Here is a 19,136-nt window from a genome sequence, read left to right as displayed (position 1 = left end):
TTGAAATGCATATTGTTTGCCTGTGCTCAGTTTACCAAGCAATCCATGCTGTTCTCTATCAGTCATCTGTCCTCTTAATTATTTACCACTCACCCAATCTTTGTGTCATCTGAAAACTTTATCAGTAATTATTGTACATTTGTTTCCAAGTCATTGATTAAAAATGTTTGCTTTGGGCCAAAAACTGATCCTTGTGGACCCTCATAGCTGCTCAGTGATCATTTCCAGTTTTCAATTAAATGTTGAGACCTATCATTTTAACCACTTTTAAATCAATTAATGTATGCCATGTTGATTTTACATCATTCTAGTTTATTAATCCGGATGATGTGTGATACCAAGTCAAATACCTTATAGAGGAATATTACATCAACACTATTACTTTTATTAACCAAACTCATCAAAAAGTGATATGAAGTTAGTTTGACAAGACTTATTTTCCATAAACCCATATTGATTGCCATTCATTATATTACCCTCCTTTAATTCTTATTTATTGCCTTGGATCAATGTCAGGCTCCCAGGCCTACAGATAGCTGGGCCATCTCACTTGCCTTTTTAAAGTATTGGCACAACTTAGCTTTCTTTCAGTCCTCTGGAGATTCCCCAGTGTTCAAAGGCTTATTGGAAATCTACATTACTGGTCCACAGAGCACCTTAGCTAGCTCTTTTAAAACTCATAGACGCAAGTTATCTGGACCTGCTGACTAAAACATGTCTAACTTTAGATAGCGACCATTTAACATCATCCTTAGTTACTGTGATTGGAAAAATCTATCATCATATGATATAACACATCATCTTTTTTCCCTCAAATACAGAACAGAAATATGGCTTTTTCTGTATTATTTACTGGTCTACCATAGCCATACAGTAATGAACCAATATCTAGGACTGTGAAGATTCCTTTTGTTTGTTATATAATTTAAAAAACCTATTTGTATTTGATTGTACTGCCCACAGATTTCTCCTTATGTCCTTTTGCTTCCCTTATTAATTTTCTATACTTTCTAGCTTCTAATATATATGCATTGCTATCAACTTCTCCCTTTCTTTCATTTGTATTATAATAGATGATTATCCTTCCCCTTTGAGCCAGGCTGTTTTTTACCAAAAACCATAAGAGCAAGAGAACATATATAGAACGAGCATTGCAATTATAACCCTTGAAGTCACTCCAGTTTTGTCCTCCATTGTTTGCAATGTCCCATACTATTGAGGACAGTACCAACTGAGTCAAACCACTCCAAATATATTACAATAGAAAATTAGAAAAGGTCTCAGAAATGAATGAAGGATACTAAAATTACTCTTTTTTTCTTCAGGGTTGCTGACTAAACATTTGCAACACAACCAAGAAGTCAATTGGAAAGCCAACATGCACAGTAAATTCATTAACATAAATAGCGGGTGATGCAAAGCCCATTAAAGTCAATGGAAAGGTTCCCATTAGCTTCAGTTGGGGTTGGATCAGGCCCATATATAGCAACTATAGTTTTCCGACAACAGATGTTTAAAAATTGTAAACACTTCACATTTTAGAAATAGCAGCCTTCCTTGACACCAGATTGTGGAAAACCAAGATATTACTTTAACCACTGATCAGTCAATAATGATTGGTTTGTGCTTCGTGTGGGCATTAGCAGGTCTTCTTAAAATACAATATCCTGTTACATTAAGTTCACAATAACAACTCCTGAAAGTCACTCATAACAAAAGTACCAAATTACATAAAAAATATAAATTACATCATTGTTCCTTATTACAGCCTCCATCCATCTTTTGTAAGAACATTTGCCATTTGGGAGGTCCCCAAAGTTTGGTAATTTTTAAGAGGTAGTTGCTGTCTTCTAATAATTCATAAATAAAGTAGAATAACAGGAAACAGTGAGTACAATTTTTCATGCTAGTAAGCATCAGTGTTTGTATTTCTCATTAGCTCCAGCCAGTTACATTCCTGATAAAAGTGCTAGTTGTGTGATTAATTTATGATCTTCCCCCTTTAAAATTTAGATTATGTAGACCTGGCTAACATTTAATGTATTTATGTGTTTGATCATTCAAAATAGAGATCAACCCACTCTTACAACATTATGTTTATCATTGATATATATCTGAATAAATTCAGATTAATTAAATTAGCTTTGTCAGGCTACAACACAGTACCTGAGTTTGCATGAGTTCACTGTGGATGAAATCCACCGCTGTGCACAAGGAATTGCCCTCTTTTGAGGCCCCTATAATCCCATAGTATTAAGAAATCAACATATTCTTGATTTCACTGGTGCCGCTCACCACTGGAAACAGGATGGTAAATTGGATGGACCACTGGTCTGATGCAGTATGTTTGTAAACTGGGCAAACTCGAGTGGAACAATATGTCCATAATATGTGCATTTTTTTCTTTAAAATACTCTGATTACACTGCCACCATTAAAGTGATACAGAATAAGATCAGTTTCCAATTTGATACCCAATGATTCACTGGAGTCTCAGGACAAGATTTTGATAGGCCTCTCTTTCACAGTCCCATGAGTGGTGTTTCTTCACATACACTTTTGCCTTTGTCACAATTTCTCTTTCCAAAGTGGGGTCATTCATCAGACTTTTGGAGAGCTGGACAAACTCCTAAAAAGTTAAAGAAAACAATAAATGTTACTTGAAGTTCTATTGATCCTGGAACTGCAGTAAAGCAGTTGAACTTAAAGTGAATACACACACCAAGCAGTTCAAGAACCATTCTTCAGAGCTAAGCACCACATTTTATATATACGTACAGATCAATAAATAACACATACAATTTTTAATCTTTTAAACAGCCCACCAACTAGAGAACTGGAAAGCACGGTCAAATCCCTAGAGCGTTAAATCAGATGAAAATATAGACAATTTAATGAGACAGAAAAATGTTTGAACACCAGACATTTAGAGCAATGAAGTGTGCCATAGCTGGGTAAGAAGTTACAAATTCAACTGGTTTCCTGGATGAAGGAGAGATGGTAGCAGACAGTTTTGATCTAGGCTCAACTAGGCATATGCCTAGTTGCAAATGAGGCATCTTTAGCTAGTTGCATGCTTTTAATGAGGTTGAGAAAAACACTTCACAAAGATGTCTATTGTATGAAGTAAAGAACACACACACTCAGCAGCAAATTATCTGTATTGTGCCAGGGCCTGGATGCAAGACTGATCCAAGCTAATAAAGAACTGTTGCACTGTGTGGTGCTGGAGGCTCGTGACCTGGAAGCTAGGCAGCAGCTGAGGCACGGTAGCAAAAGGTCTGCAAAATGCAGTATATTAAATCCCTCTAGCCCTACGGGACTTGATAGAACAAGACACTTCCCTGGCCAGTTGCTCTGCCATTCCAATTTTGTTTTTAAGAAGTGAAGATACCAAACTAGTGAACGTGAGAGCTGATGTCATAGTTGGAGGCCTCTAAGTAAACAAATCCACTTCTGCACTGCCAGTCTGATTTTCTGCCGTTAAGGGACGAGTTTCAACATTGAAGCTGGATTACAGAAGTAGCTCAAACCCACTACAGCAATGTGCGCTAGCTTAAAAATGTCAACAGCTGTTAGATCAATAAAAAGTGAAGATCATTAGTTGCTACACAAATCATGATGAAAATCAGTGATAGATTCCAAGTGGAACATAAGGGCATTTGGACACAGATGGCATTTTCCTGACAATAAGCTGTCAACTGTTAAGGGGAAGATCACTGAGGCCCTCCGACAGAGAGCTGAAAAAAGAAATAAGACTGAAATTTGGTCAACAACTCATTCATTAACCAACTGTACTTAAGCTAAATTATACAGTTTACCTACAAAAAACTTGGTTATCAAAGAGTTAAGACAGCTGATGTAATTCATATGGTCCATGTGCAAAATATGTAACTACAGCATGACCACTGGGAACCAATGCTGATATGTGAAATCATACTGTACACATTCCAAGCACAGCCTTTGATACTCATTGACAAGACATGCAATGCTTTCAATATATGTATCGCTATGACATGTAGTTTATATGATCAAAGAAGCATATATATATATTGGGGTGCCTATGTTCAGTTTGCGAGTAAGTTTTGGAGTCAGAGTTATGGTGGATACTAGACTAAGTAAGGTGAATTCTCACACGTCAATATTGACATTATACATCCAGTTAAAGTATAGCTTCAATCTTGCATGGAGATCCACATGGGAAGACTGCTATGCTTGTATAGTGCAGAATTGGGGCCTGCAAAGGTAGCAGAAAATGTACATATGTTACCTTACTTGGTCATTACCAGTCTTTTCCAACCTTCCAGAGTTTTTTCCAATGGCCATGTGATGAAGTGGGACTGTTCTTAATGTTTCCTCTCAATACTGTGTGGGTGCCTCAGTTTCTGGCCAATACTCTGTCTCCTGGCAACTAATGACTGGTGCCCTTCCCCCCTGCAAGGGAATGCTAAAGGTGTGGAAGAACAAAGAGGTCAGATAACCACCTGGCCTGGGGAAAAAAACAAAGGCCAGAGAGGAGGGGCTGGGAAAGTTTCAGTTTGGAGCTGGCTGGGGATGGAAAGTGAGTGCAGATGTTTTGTCTGGCTCGCTGGGCCCCAAAATGGACCTGGCTGAGGGGTCCCATTCTCTGTACCTACAAGCTCTGTTTTAGACCGTGTTCCTGTCATCTAATAAAACTCTGTTTTACTGGCTGGCTAAGAGTCATATCTAACTGCAAAGCATGGGTGCGTGCAGGACCCTCTGGCTTTCCCAGGACCCCGCCTGGACGGACTCACTGCGGAAAGCATACGGAGGGAAAGCTAAATGCTCCAAGGTCAAACCCAGGAAGGTAAAGCCATGTAAGCTTTTTGCCCTAAAAACAGTCTGCTCCAAGGGAAAGGAGGCTCCCCAAAGTCCTGACTGGCTTTGTGGGGAGCAGTTCCAGAGCATCGCCCGGGCACTCAGTAACAGGCCATGCCTTAGTCATGTAGTTAATATAAAGTTTATATGAATCACATCAGCAGCTGTAATTCTAAATCAACTGAAAAATTCCCACAAACAACTTTAATAAAAAAAAAAACAGAAAAAGAAAAAAAACCAGACCTCTGAAAATGTAATCTTCCTTACTTGGTTTAGCAGAGAGGACTGCATTAGTAAGGCTCCCATCCTGTAATGATACACGGGAGGGCACTGCATTACTTGAAGTGCACAGAAGATGAGCTCCCCTTCTGCATAAATGCCAAAGATTCATCTGAGGAATTCTCTGTACGTATTATTTCTTCTGGTCCATTTGTCTTTCAGTCAGCATTATTAAACAGAATGACCACTTGTGGGAAAAGTATCTGATTAATTCACAATGGGGCCCTTCATGAACTCAAAGATTCCTACTGGTGTGTCCCTCTTTAGCAATATCTGTAGTTGTGAAGTCTCTGAATGGAATAAAAGTATTCCTGCAAAATGCTTTCGGAATTCAGAGAAGTGCTTCCCAAAGAATCTGCCAGCCAGCAGTGCAGATTAATAAGTTTGGTGCTATAATGATAACATCAGAGGCATTTAATATATTCTTTTCTAAGCCCCCTCTGCTTTCCCCATTCTCTATTGCAGTTGACAGCACCAGCATCCTCCATTGTCGTCCAGGATTGCAACCATCTCTGACTCTTCCTTTTTTGTCTCCCACCATATCCAAACCCTGCTGCCTTTTTTTCCCCTTCACAACACACAAAAAAACCCTGATCTTTCTTGCCTATGTGGCCAAAATGCTTGTCCATGCCCATAGCCTCTCCCATCTTGACTATGGCAACTTACTACAGTCTAGCCCTCTAGATATGTACACTGCCTGTACCAGTCCATCCAAAACATGAAAGCAAAGGTTATTTTCCTTGCTCAGTGATCTGATCATGTTAGAACACCCCCTATTCCCTTGCATTCATCTACTGGCAACTCTTAAAATACCACATAGAGTTCTAACTTCACATTCTCCCCTTCAAGGCACAGCACAACCTGGACAAGCTTTCAAGACTTGTCTCCTACTGCGTTCCCAATTAATTCTTCTGTTCCCCCAATGAGTCCAATCTTGATACTCCTTTCATTTCCTTCTTACACATCCCATCTCTGTGCTCTTTTCCATACTGCCGAGAACACACGGGAGCAGGATAAGTGGGGAAAGCCTTTAAATGCCTTCACCTATTTAAAGCCAATCTCTTACGCTATCATAACAATAAATAATCATTTTCACTCCACTGCATTCCAACTTTAATTTTATGCTCCTGTGAAGGATTTTATTTTGTTTAAAAATAATTTATGTAAATTATACATATCAGAAGCCGCAATGTACCATTGCTTGACGAGTAGTTCAATTAATATTCTTTAAAAATGTGTGGCTACAGAGGATGAAAACTTGGAAACATGTAAGTGATAGAAGCAATGAGATATTGCCATACAGTTAAAATCCCTTTCGCTGGTGATAATTTCAGCATAATATTAAGCATGAATCCAAAGAGGAAAGGGAGAGATGGCAAATGGATAAAGCCAAGGGACTTTAGCTGTAGCTGTTCTACTGACTCAGAGTGTAACCTCAGGCAAGTCTCTCAAGATGAGATCTGAAATCACAGTAAAGATCTGCATTCATGTCACTGGGTTTTGGATCAGGCCCCTGGAGCGTCATCCCTCCATTTTTGGATGCTGAGCTCAAGACTGCAAGGGCCTGATATTCAGGTGGTCCCCACAACTCCCACTGATGTCAGCTGGAGCTGTAGTTGTTTGGCACCTCTGAAAATCAGGCCACAGGTTGCTGAATCTGAGCATCCAAAAATGGAGGCAACCCAGAATTAGATGCCGCTTCTGAAAATGGAGGCCTTAATTTCTTTCTGCCTCCGTTCACCCATATAAATGTGGGCATAAGAACATTTATCTACCTCACAATTGATACGTGATGTAAAGAGTGAAGGCTGAGTTGTTAGTTACAAGGCAGAAACGTTGGGGCAAGCACTAGGATGCTTAGATTTATAAGTAATGTGACGCATGCCCTATTTCTGGACAGTAGCTATCCCTCTAGGTCCAGTTATCTTCAAAAGTAATGTCACTAATATGTTTCTCCCTCAGGCAGACTGGCAATTAGCTTTAAAGAAAATGCAAACAGCACATATAAAAAAATTCAGTACAGTATTTTGCAAACAGCCCTACAGACCCAGATGTCTTTGGCAGATGAACCCTGAAAATACAGCAGGCACCAAGCTAATAAAATGCATGTCCTGTGAATTACTGTAAGAACCAGGCTGGTGCCATTTCACAGCACAGACACTAGGAAGTTAAGAAGTGTGTTTACACACACACACACACACACACACACTTCCATTTCAGCGGCAGGAGAGGAAAGGAACATGGAACTTAGTTCAGTGTAAACCCAGGGAAGACAAATTCCAGCTATAAAAGTAAATGAACAATTAAGAATAGCAATGCACCTGCTAGTTACGGCAGTGCACAGCAGCTGCAGGGCAACAGATTGGTATTTCCCAACCACCTGAACAATCATTGCTGGCATTGCTTAAAACAGCAAGCTGCTCTGTTCAATCCTGTCCTGACAGCAAAACTAAAGTCCTCAAGACTAGAAACAACCCCAGGGCTAAATGCTGGCCATGTGGTCGTAACGCCTTACAGTAGGAATGGCAAGCACCCACATTGCCACAGAAGGGCAACATGCCCCTGTCTGTAGCTCCACTAATTGGTTCAGAGGAGTTTCCACTTCTTCCCTGCCTCCCTTACACAGGTTAGTGTTGCCGATTCCTGCTGCTCCATTACAGCTAGAACAGCTATTTCGCCTGGAGCTGGAGAGGTTTACATACCCACCCCCTTTTGTGAGCCTTCACAGATGCTGGGCATTCCATAACCCTAAAGCTGAGGCTGCTGAATAATAGTGCATGTCCTCCATTTGAATGTGCTTCTGTGATAATTTATGGCCTAAATATGGCCTGCTACTCCTTTATTTCTTAGTTATCCGTTTTCCTTTCGGGTAACATTAACTCAGTGTCACATATTCCATAAACTTGCAAATTTGAGTAATGGCAGGAATAAAACATGGCTTTAAAAGAAGGGTGCATAATAACTCAAGCATCAAGGTCAACATGTTTTGTGACTTTTCACTTTTATGTTAACTGCTGCGGACAGCTGGATATTTCCTTTGTTATATTTCCTTTGTTGTCTATGTACATGGTCATGAGGGCTCAGAATACCTACCAAGGATTAAGTATAATGAGTATAATTAGACAAGAAAAGTTGGCTAATTTCTTTGTAAGCCAGGAGAGGTCATTTTTTCCCACTAAAAGTGAAGTTTGTGCTTAAAATTATTATTGTTTCATAAATCAACTCAAACCCATTTCATTTATTTTCCCAACATAAGAAGACGTAAAATAACCACAAGACTGTTTCACATACCAGGTACAATAACCCAGCCCCTACGTTATCTAGCTTGCTCCTTTTCAGAGTTACTATTTTGGGAGGAAGGAAATAAAACTGAAATGTTTTTAACAAAGTAGATTTAGGTTTAAATACACAACTCTGCTACGTCTGCCGTGTATCCGAGGCAATGGAGCAATAAAAGAATAAATCCAGTATATCCGTCAAACAGGCTGGAAAGTCAATTCTGGGGATTGCAAAGGAGGGCACCTCCTGAGGAAGAGGAAAAGAAGCATGAACAAGAGGCTTATCTGAAAGCTGATTGATGAAGGAGTAGGGCTGTGTAGTAGTTATGTAAGGAGGAAGGACACTTGTGAGAAACTACAATGAAAACACCCTCACAAGTAGACTGGACCTCCAAGCACTTCAATAAGGCCACCCAGATTGCACCATAATGTTTACTGTGGAAAGGAAAAAATACTAATTGTAAAGAAACAAGACTCAAAACTAGACCCAATTATACTGGCTACCCATCAGCTAAACTGTGGACAGGGAAAGAATGATCTAGGATGCTGCTTCAGAATGCAAACACCAGCAGGAACATGACTGAGGGTCAGAGTTAACCTGCACTGGGAATAAATCTTTCTTGGCTGACTAAAACCTGGACAATTCAGATAATGTACTTAACAGATAGCAAGTGGCGTCTTCTGCTTCCTGAACGATCTGAATCAGAATCAGACAGGGATGCAACTACATGTAAACCTTTGTTCTTAAAGAAATTCCAAAGGAATAGCTCTAAACAGTTGGTTCTGACAGACAGCTAATTTAGAGTCAAACTAACTGAGGTTACTATGGGAAATATTTTATCAAATACTTAAGAGCACATGAAGTACTCAGAAGAGGGTAAAAAAACATATTGCTTTCCAGCATGTAGGTTGTCCTGCCTCTACTGGCATACCAGGTCCTCTAAGAGGAGACAATGCAAAGTGCTACAAAATGTATTACTGCCATTTCCAACAATACAAACAAGTTTTAGCAACAGGTTGAAATTAGAAGTCGTCTAATTTATCTGAACTCTTTGATCTATTTTCCCACTCTTGATTTCATGATATATTATATATGGAGGTTTGAAAAACTGTATTTGATACAGATTGGTGGTGTCAAGAAATATGGGATAATCCTGGTATTGTCACTTTATCTTTAAGATTTAGTGAAACTGATTGGCATTCTGTCAGATACTTCAGGTGAAAGTTATCCAGAAATCCCCTGGTGAAATCAGACTAACATGCAAACAAACCTTATTTTGACACACTGTAAATCTTGATACTTTATACAATATTTAACACCAAAGACATTTTAAAGGAGTGTTATTAAATGTGATACAATTGCTAGTGTACAGAGAAAGGACAGAGATTACTTCACTTTCCAAGATAGGGCACTTGCACAAACATTAATTATCCCAATGCAAATACTACCTAGGAAAATGCTAGTTCACATGGTAATGCAAGTTAACACCTTTACTTAGAAGACACTCAGAGATGTAGAACAAGAATATCAGGAAAAAAGGGGGTTACTGATCTTAGAGACAGTATTTTGGGGGAGAGCAGCAGAAGACCAGACTGAAATGGGATAGAGAAATTGAGAAGTACAGAACTCTAGAAATAACGACATCACATTTACAGTCTTTCTGTACTTCTGATCAAGTAAAACATTTAAGCGTAAGAACAGCCTCACTGAATTCGGTTTAAAGTGAAGTGCTTTGTTACAACTTTATGGTTTTAGGTGAAGTGGTCAGTGCTTAAGTATGGAGAAATGGTCTGAAGTAAATGGTGAAATTCATTAAGGACAAATGCAAAGTACTCCACTTAGGAAGGAACAATCATTTGCACATATACAAAATGGAAAATGACTGCCCTAGGAAGGAATACTGCGGACCACGGTCATAGTGGACCACAAGCTAATTATGAGTCAACAATGTAACACTGTTGTAAAAAAAGCAAACATCATGCTGGGCTGTATTAGCAGGAGTCATGTAAGCAAGATACGAGAAGTAATTCTTCCACTCTACTCGGCGCTGATTAGCCCTCAACTGGAGTATTGTGTCCAGTTCTGGGGGCCACATTTCAGGAAAGAGGTGGACAAATTGGAGAAAGTCCAGAGATGAGCAGCAAAAATGATGAGAGGTCTAGAAAACATGACCTATGAGGGAGGATTTTAAAAATTGGGTTTGTTTAGTCTGGAAAAGAGAAGACTCAGAGGGGACATGAAACAGTTTTCAAGTACATAAGAGGTTGTTACAGGAGAAGGGAGAAAATCTTGTTCTTGACCTCTGAGGATAGGGCAAGAGTAATGGGCTTAAATGGCAGCAAAGGAGGTTTAAGTTGGACATTAGGAAAAACTTCCTGTCAGGATGGTTAAGCACTGGAATAAATTGCCTAGGAAAGTTGTGGAATCTCTATCATTGGGGATTTTTAAAGAGCATGTGAGACAAACACCTGTCAGGGATGGTCTAGATAATACTTGGTCCTGCGATGAGTGCAGGGATTGGACTAGATGACCTTTCAAGGTCCCTTAGTCCTATGAATCTATGTTGTTTACCATTCATCTTTGTTAATTTGACCTTGACACTCTGGGTCATAGGTCCTGCTCCTGCAAAGACTTATGCATGTGCATAACCTGTTTCATGATTAGGGCCTAACTGAAGACGTGTGGGAGGCATTGTGTGTGCTCCTGCTATTTATTAATACCAGGAAGGCCACCGGTATGAGTTTCAATATTAGACCCCAATCCTGCAACTACATCCATGCAGATGGACCCCCCGGGCCTGTGTGCAACCTCACTGAAGTCAATGGGACTCCATGTGGACATGATAGCAGAATCAGGGTTTAATTACATAAACAGGTCTAGCTTAGAACAGTTTATGACAGCTCTGCCTCTGCCACCCAGAGAGTAATTAAAAAAAACCAAAGAAAAACAAACTGCCGTAATTAACAAAGATTCGATTGTGAAAACCATAGGGAACAATGAGTGAATTCTCCAGAGAGACAAATGTTACTTGAAATAATTTTTTCAGTTAAAAAACTAATGAAAATAAAAAGAATCCACCTTCCCAAGACTATACTTAATAGCATGCATTAATCACACACATACAGCAAAGCTGTAAATGTAATGCATTTCCACTTTGCAAAATGAGCAAACAGTCTGTTTGAGGAAGTTTTATTTTATTTGGGGTTGGAAAAAAAACTACCATGTTTAGCTGCTGATTGGTATTAGTAAACTGTGGTTTATGTAATAAACAGATTGATTCATACCCCCCTCTGAAAACCCCAAACCATTTAATTAGCTTAACTGGGATATTGTCTGACCTGAAAAAACAATTCTTCACATAGAGGAGGAACATGGAGACTTTGAAAACTGTATATTAAAACTCTAATAGATTTTCATCACAGCCACTAATAGAATTCCTTGGGTACTAGGGTATTGGGTGCTTTAAGAATACACAGTAATAGAGCAATAATCCAATACACTGACGTGCCAAACAAATGGAAACTACAGTACAACCTCTCTGTCACACTCATGATGAGAAGAGATTTTTGCAGTTTAAGGAATATCAGCCCAGCCCAACTCCAGTGGGACTTGTATCGGACCCCGCGTGACTATCTAGGGATATCACATTAAACAAATGTCCTCCAGAATAAGTTTGTCTTTCTAATCAAAACATTATCTGGCTCTGTCTTAGATTATGAATTAAAAATATTGGCGTCTATTTCTAATCACTGAGTCTTCCCTCTTCATTATCAAAACTAATGACTGCATGGTGAATAAGCAGGTTTTTTAATTCACAGAGCCTTCATAATAAAATTTTAAAACGTCTTTAGATATAATTAAGCTTGAGTCTAGCCGTTTTAATTGTCAAAGCACTAATTAACTTTTGCCATATTCCTGTGGTATTACCATCTCTGTTTTAATGATGGGGAAAGTGAGGCAGAAAAATTACGAGATTTACTCAAGACAGGAAGGAATTTGTGGCAGAGTCCCTTATGCACACAATGCACAAAGACAATGGCAGAATGGCAAACCACATTGGATAAAAACCCACCCAAATCAAAGAATCTCTAGGACTTAAATATATACAGAGTTCTCTCTCACACCCACAGATTGCAAAACAGAGTCTTTATTTTCTGTGTAACTTAACTATTTTCTGCCCTACTGTTATTCATGACCTACTAATCTTTTATATTAACATTATCTGTAATCCCAGCAATGATCATATTATCCTAAACTTTGGGCTCACAGCCTGTTTTGATTTTGTGATCCACTGTTTCTACAATATCTGTTCACATTTCAGCGAGTGCTTGAAGGGAAATATGACATCTGCACAACATCTATTCTAGGGTTTGCCTAAGGAACCCCCAAAACTAAATTAAAGCAGCTAAGAGCTCGACGGAAGTGCATTCAAGCAACTGGCAGATTCTTAAAGCTAGAAAGAAGCATTCAGTCAGGCCGACCCCCACCTCCCCCCAGCATTCAGTGAACCTCAAAGACAGCATGAGATAGCAACAGCACTTCATTAAAAGCAGGGTAGGCTTGTAGGTTTTTTAAGAGAATGAGAGTATAACCACTAAAAGTTACCACGAGCAGAGCGCAGAGACATGAGCAGTTCATGGAAAAGAAAAAAAATTTTGGGAAAGGGTCGTTTTGTTATGCTCTGGTTTTTATTTGATTTTTGTTGTTCCTGTTACCTGCGGATCTGTAAATAATAGTCCTGTTACTTTGTGTTGTATTATTGCTGCGTTCCCAGGAATGTTCCTCGCCAGCACTGGAACATCTAAATCCATTGCCTAAAGAATGTGGAGAAAAAAGATTTTGTTAGTCTGGGTTCATTTTAAGAGGAGTTTGTGGTGAGAAATAAGAATAGTCATAGTAAGAAACCTGCTGCAAAAACTGCCCCTTCCCACCCCCAAGTAAAAAAAGTAAAACCCAAAAGAGGGTTCCAAGCATGGAGGAGGGCAGCTGGCGTAAGCTAATTCAGCCTGTAACAGTAATTTGTATCAGATTTCTCCAGTTCTTTCTAACTTTATTTTTATTGTTTTTATATAAAATATAAACTCATAATGAAAAAAATATACTTCCATGCACACAATATAAGTAGCCTATAAATAAAATAAATTCACTGTTTATTGTTTGCAAAACCTGGAAAGAAACAAAACCACAAACCAAATCCTGAACCTGCAGAGATCACGCAGGGCATCAATTATTAAAGTGAGTGCATGGATAAATAAGTGAGAACATAACCTATGACTATCGGGAGGCTAATAAGTACTAAACTGCAAAAGTATGCAATAGTTTCATGTGTCACCAGCCATCCTCAGATTTTTTCTAAGTGTTTCTATTAGACAGAGTCATTTTTTCCATTAATGCAGTAGTAGAGATTTCACTAAGCAGGCCTGTGTATGAGGGAGGAATTGCAGATTTTCTCAAAATAACTCTTTTGGCCACTAAAATAGTTACAGCAATCCAGGAGTTTTGTGGGGAAAAATCTGGCCCATTCCCTCAACACCCACAGAGTCCCCAATGGCCAGGCTTTTGAGCAGTCAGGTAGCATGTTGCAGAAGCAGAAATGCCATCCCCCTATGTGGCTGCAGACTCCCTTATATATACGCATACATGGGGGCGCATGTAGCCTCAAAATGGTTCTCATATCATTTCAGGCTGTCTGTAGATTCAGGAACATAGATACAGCACTGCATCAGTTCACTTCCAGTAAATTGTCTCCATTATAAAGAGAAGGGCTAGAAACTGGAACGCAAGTTTAAGTGTGCAGAAACCAGTGTGTAAGCCCCAGTCACCCCAGGAAAGTCCCTGCCCACCGCCTACTTATGCATTTGTCAAGCCCCGACGTGAAATTTTAATTACCATTCCTGGATTTGGAAATCTTGAAATCCACAAACCCTGAATGTATAATGGCTCGTCTTGTACAATTATCACAGTGTCAAACAGAAAGAAATTCACTCTCCAAAATGTTCAATCCATTTCATACTGATTCACCGTCACTTTGGAGAGAACACATTTTTAATTACTGTCATTACAGTCTCTGATGGGGAACAATTTTCCTTCAGCATAAGTAGCATGGGAAAAAAAGCTAAGGGGGGGGAGGGAATGAGGAAGACGAACATTTCTTTTGTTTTTGAATCTGGACAAGACTTGATACCCCAACCACTAGCGTACAATGCCAAGTGCGAGTTAAGGGTAAAGGAATGCATAGCGTAGCAACATGCATTCACAGTTTAAAATATCCAAGGTAAACATAGTTTACACTGTACCACTGTAGAGACATTTGCCCTACACATACAAATCCCATCGTCCTCTTGATGCTAACATGCTTTCAGCAGATAGCTCTAAAAATAATATTAATAATCCTTAATGACATACCTCTTCTGGCCTTTATACCAGAAATAGTGGGTCAGTTGGAGGGAATTCAGAGCAACAGATTGATGAGAAGAAATTAAATGGTCTAATTAGCTTGGATAAATGAGTAAGGACCAGATTTATGTAGGGATTTAGGCACCCACAGATGCAAAAAGGTGTCTAGGGCGATTTTTAAAAGTGAAAGTCGATGGGAGGCAGGCACCTAGCCCACTTAAGTGCTTTTGAAAATCTACAGCATTAGGTGCCTAAATACCCTTGTAAATCTGGTCCTAAGCACATATGTATGTATGGTGGGGGATATGACAACTGTCTCCAGATATGTGAACCAGGTAACCACTAGAGATGGGCTCAAGACACTGATTCAGGCCTAGATTGTCTAATGCCTCTGTTTTTTTATGCTGTGGCCCTCAAAGCCAGGATTCAGAAGTAAGGGATTACAGATTGCCGCTTCTTTCAGACAGACAGCTCAGCAATTGACATTTTGGAAGACGGGGAGGGAAAGCTAGCGTGATGGCAATTCCTGAAAAGCTTCCTATCCCCCTGAGGATGACAAGGCCTTAGGGAACATTGCTTTCCCACCCGGTTAGAGCAGAACAAGTATCAAAAGCACTATCAACTGAAACAGACAGGCTCACAGTGAAATATGATGGGCTCTAGAATGAATGGATGGGTTTCCTGTCTGAACTAGCTTAGTGACAGGAAAAGTCCTCTCTCAAATGTATGAAAGCACCACCACAAGAGCAATATGACCAGGTGACAATGGACATATGTAAAAATATTTTTTTTTGTAATAACTCTTAGGGTCCAGTTCTGCACTGACTTATGCCCCATGGATTTCAGTGGGCAGATATACACAACACAGTACTTGGCTCCCTGAATTTTATATTTCTCCTTCACTTTAAAAAAATGCTGTGGTACTTCAAAATGGCTACTTAGTGTAGAATTTTTCATATTAACAAGGCTATCCTGGATGCTCTATCCAAGTGAAAAAGAGCCTTAGTCAAAGAAATTATCCTTTTTTTTTCAGAATTCCTCTTGGTGCTCCAGAATGGGCTGTTGTAACTGTCTGCTATCCACTCAAGTAAATTAGACAGACTGAACAAAAGGACATCACACGCCACTTGATACATGAATAATGATGAACAACTCAATTTACTAGTGCCCCATCGCAATTCTGCCTTAGGTTGAGTTTAGTGTTGGGGCCTTGTACATTTATTAAAATATTGCTGCACCTCGGTCTGGGCGAGTGTGTTCCCACATTATTATGCACTCTGTCATAGCACATTTATTCATTTTTTGTCTCTGAATGCCACACAGACTGCAGCTCATTAAAAGTGACCACAAAGGCCCAGATCCTCAAAGGTATTTAGGCATCTAACGTCTATTGAAATCAAAGGGATATAGGCAACTACAAATTTTTGAGGATTTGCACTTTAGTTTTTATTTCATTTCTGAACCCAGTGGAGAAAGAGCATGATGTTCTTGCTAGCTGGAGATTGAGGACGATTAAACATAACATCTGAAAAACTCTGAGGCCTGGAATCACATAGGTATTGGTGAATTACAACCACTGAAAGACAGAACAGATGGCCAACTGGATAAGACAAGAGTTGGCTTCACACCAGCCAGTCTTACACAAATGGATGGTGCTGTAAATAATTACTGCATCAAGTAGCCTTGAATTTAATTTAGATGCTTACTCTATTTTTAAGCAGTAAAAATAATCATAGACTCATAGACTTTAAGGTCAGAAGGGACCATTATGATCATCTAGTCTGACCTCCTAAACAATGCACGCCACAAAATCTCACCCACCCACTTCTATAACAAACCCCTAACCTAGATCTGACTTACTGAAGTCCTCAAATTGTGGTTTGAAGATCTCAAGCTGCAGAGAATCCTCCAGCAAGTGACCCGTGCCCCATGCTGCAGAGGAAGGCGAAAAACCTCCAGGGCCTCTGCCAATCTGCCCCGGAGGAAAATTCCTTCCCGACCCCAAATATGGCGGTATTGCTGAAAAAATATATATAATTTACTGACCTGGGACCTGCCAATAACAAGTTAACATAAGAGTTTACTCTGGTGGCCCACTGTTTTGTTACCTTATCCTGACTGCAAATGTGTTTAAGAGTAATTTGAGAAGGATACAGGGTGTAAAGTTACTTTTTCAAGCATGGTACACAGTAAGCATTTCTAACTAGCAGTGCTAAGTCTGGAGGAGGGAATTGCAGTTTTTATTCATTGTATGGTCTTTTTTGGAGTGTCCTCCATTTTCTGCCTTATAGCCCTTTCTGTTTGTGTCATTCTGGTATACCCTCACTTTTTACCTCCTGTCCTGCAGCTTAATTTTTTCTTCCTTGGCTTTCTGTGAGTTGTTCTAAGACACCAGGTCTGAGCTTCACATGATGGCTGAGACTGGATTTTGCATCACAATACAGTGTATTGTATATTAGAGGGTGGACACCCACTGATTCCTCCATTTCCGTGTTGTTTTCTTTAGTTGGTTCGTTGCTTTGGGCTTTTTTAATTCCAGCAGGATCTCATGATTTTTACAACAGTTTACATAAATTTTAGAGTGGAGGAAAAGTGCTATGGTGAAAGGTTGTTAGAGTCAAAATCTTTCGTTCAGCCATTACACAGCAAGTTACTGTATGGACAGTGATAGTAATCAATTCCCTGCACCCGCCCAACAATGTTTTATTTCTGATTTATAAGAGGTCAAGGATTATTTTCTAAGCCCACATATTGCTTGTCCCTTCTTCAGTGACTGTTAAGAAGAAAAGGTGGTGTGTGTGATCTGGATGCTAAAAACGGGTCTTAGATGACTAGATCAAACAATCAGATGGTAATGATTTCTGGTCACTTCAAACCAGGGCTAGATTTGAACCAGACATGACTTTATAGTTTGTAGGGAAAACTGATGACTCATGAATAACGTTAAGCATGTGCATAAGCATTTACAGGATACATGACCTCGCTAAATTTTAAATTTCCCAGTTGACAGGAATTTGGTTTCTAAACCCCAGCATGTTTGTTCCATCTCTGATCGAAACATTTTTAGTTTGATTTGTCTTGTTAATAAAACAAGACCTTGACAGATGGTTCTTCCTATTGGCCATGTCAGGTAACCGCTTTGCCTAATTAAACTGAGACTTCCTTCAAGAGAGATGTTTTTAAGGGAGGTGGTTCCACTGTACCATCAAATCCTATTGTGTAATTATCCAAAGGGAATTAATACAAAACCAAAATCATTCTAAATTTATAACAGGCCCTGGGTGGTTCAAGGGTCAATGTCACTAAAAAACGCTAACTTCATGCAGTTTCTTAATGGAAAACTAAGGCCCTGATTCTGCTCTCATTGAGGTCAATGGAAGACTGTCATCAATTCTAAACTGGACTGAGCTTCTGACTGTCTTTAAAGTGAGCTAACAAAAAGACGGTTACTCACCTTTGTAACTGTTGTTCTTCGAGATGTGTTGCTCACATCCATTCCAGTTAGGTGTGCGCGCCGTGCGTGCACGTTCGTCGGAAACTTTTTTACCCTGGCAACTCCAGTGGGCCGGCAGGTCGCCCCCTAGAGTGGCGCCGCCATGGCGCTCTATATATACCCCTGCCGGCCCGCCCGCTCCTCAGTTCCTTCTTGCCGGCTACTCCGACAGTGGGGAAGGAGGGCGGGTGTGGAATGGATGTGAGCAACACATCTCGAAGAACAACAGTTACAAAGGTGAGTAACCGTCTTTTCTTCTTCGAGTGATTGCTCACATCCATTCCAGTTAGGTGACTCCCAAGCCATACCTAGGCGGTGGGGTCGGAGTGAGAAGTCGTGGCACGGAGCACTGCAGTTCCGAAGGCCGCATCCTCCCTCGACTGCTGGACCAGGGCGTAGTGGGAAGCAAAGGTGTGGACCGATGACCAGGTCGCTGCCCGACAGATTTCCTGGATGGGCACACGGGCGAGGAAAGCCAGCGACGACGCCTGCGCCCTGGTAGAATGCGCAGTCACACGGCCCGTAGGGACATGGGCCAAGTCATAACAGGTCCTGATACAGGACGTAACCCAAGAGGATACCCTCTGGGAGGAGATAGGAAGCCCTTTCATACGATCTGCTACTGCCACGAAAAGCTGGGGGGATTTTCGGAAGGGCTTAGTCCTCTCTATGTAGAACGCGAGAGCCCTACGGACATCCAGCGAGTGGAGCTGCTGCTCCCTGTCTGAGGAGTGAGGTTTTGGGAAAAAAACCGGAAGGAAAATCTCTTGGTTGACGTGGAAGGCTGAGACCACCTTGGGCAGAAAAGCAGGGTGTGGTCTCAGCTGCACCTTGTCCTTGTGGAAGACCGT

General features: G+C 40.3%; 1 protein-coding gene across 2 annotated transcripts in view; it reads right to left on the bottom strand.

Annotated features, from left to right (window-relative positions):
- Positions 1-324: 324 nt before the first annotated feature.
- GLT1D1 (glycosyltransferase 1 domain containing 1) overlaps positions 325-19,136 on the bottom strand; it is a 90,813-nt gene continuing 72,001 nt past the window's right edge. For both annotated transcript variants that reach the window (XM_030582866.1, XM_030582867.1), the window contains 2 exons: positions 13,112-13,210; positions 325-2,628 (listed from right to left, as the gene is read on the bottom strand). In XM_030582866.1, the coding sequence (XP_030438726.1) occupies positions 2,482-2,628; positions 13,112-13,210 (246 nt within the window). In that variant the 3' untranslated portion in view covers positions 325-2,481. The remainder of the gene's footprint in view (positions 2,629-13,111; positions 13,211-19,136) is intronic.

This window comes from Gopherus evgoodei, chromosome 13 (assembly GCF_007399415.2).
Source record: "Gopherus evgoodei ecotype Sinaloan lineage chromosome 13, rGopEvg1_v1.p, whole genome shotgun sequence".
In the NCBI taxonomy this organism is placed as follows: Eukaryota; Metazoa; Chordata; order Testudines; family Testudinidae; genus Gopherus; species Gopherus evgoodei.
The sequence above is the reverse complement of the archived record's forward strand: the minus strand, read 5'-3'. Positions and strand labels throughout refer to the sequence as shown.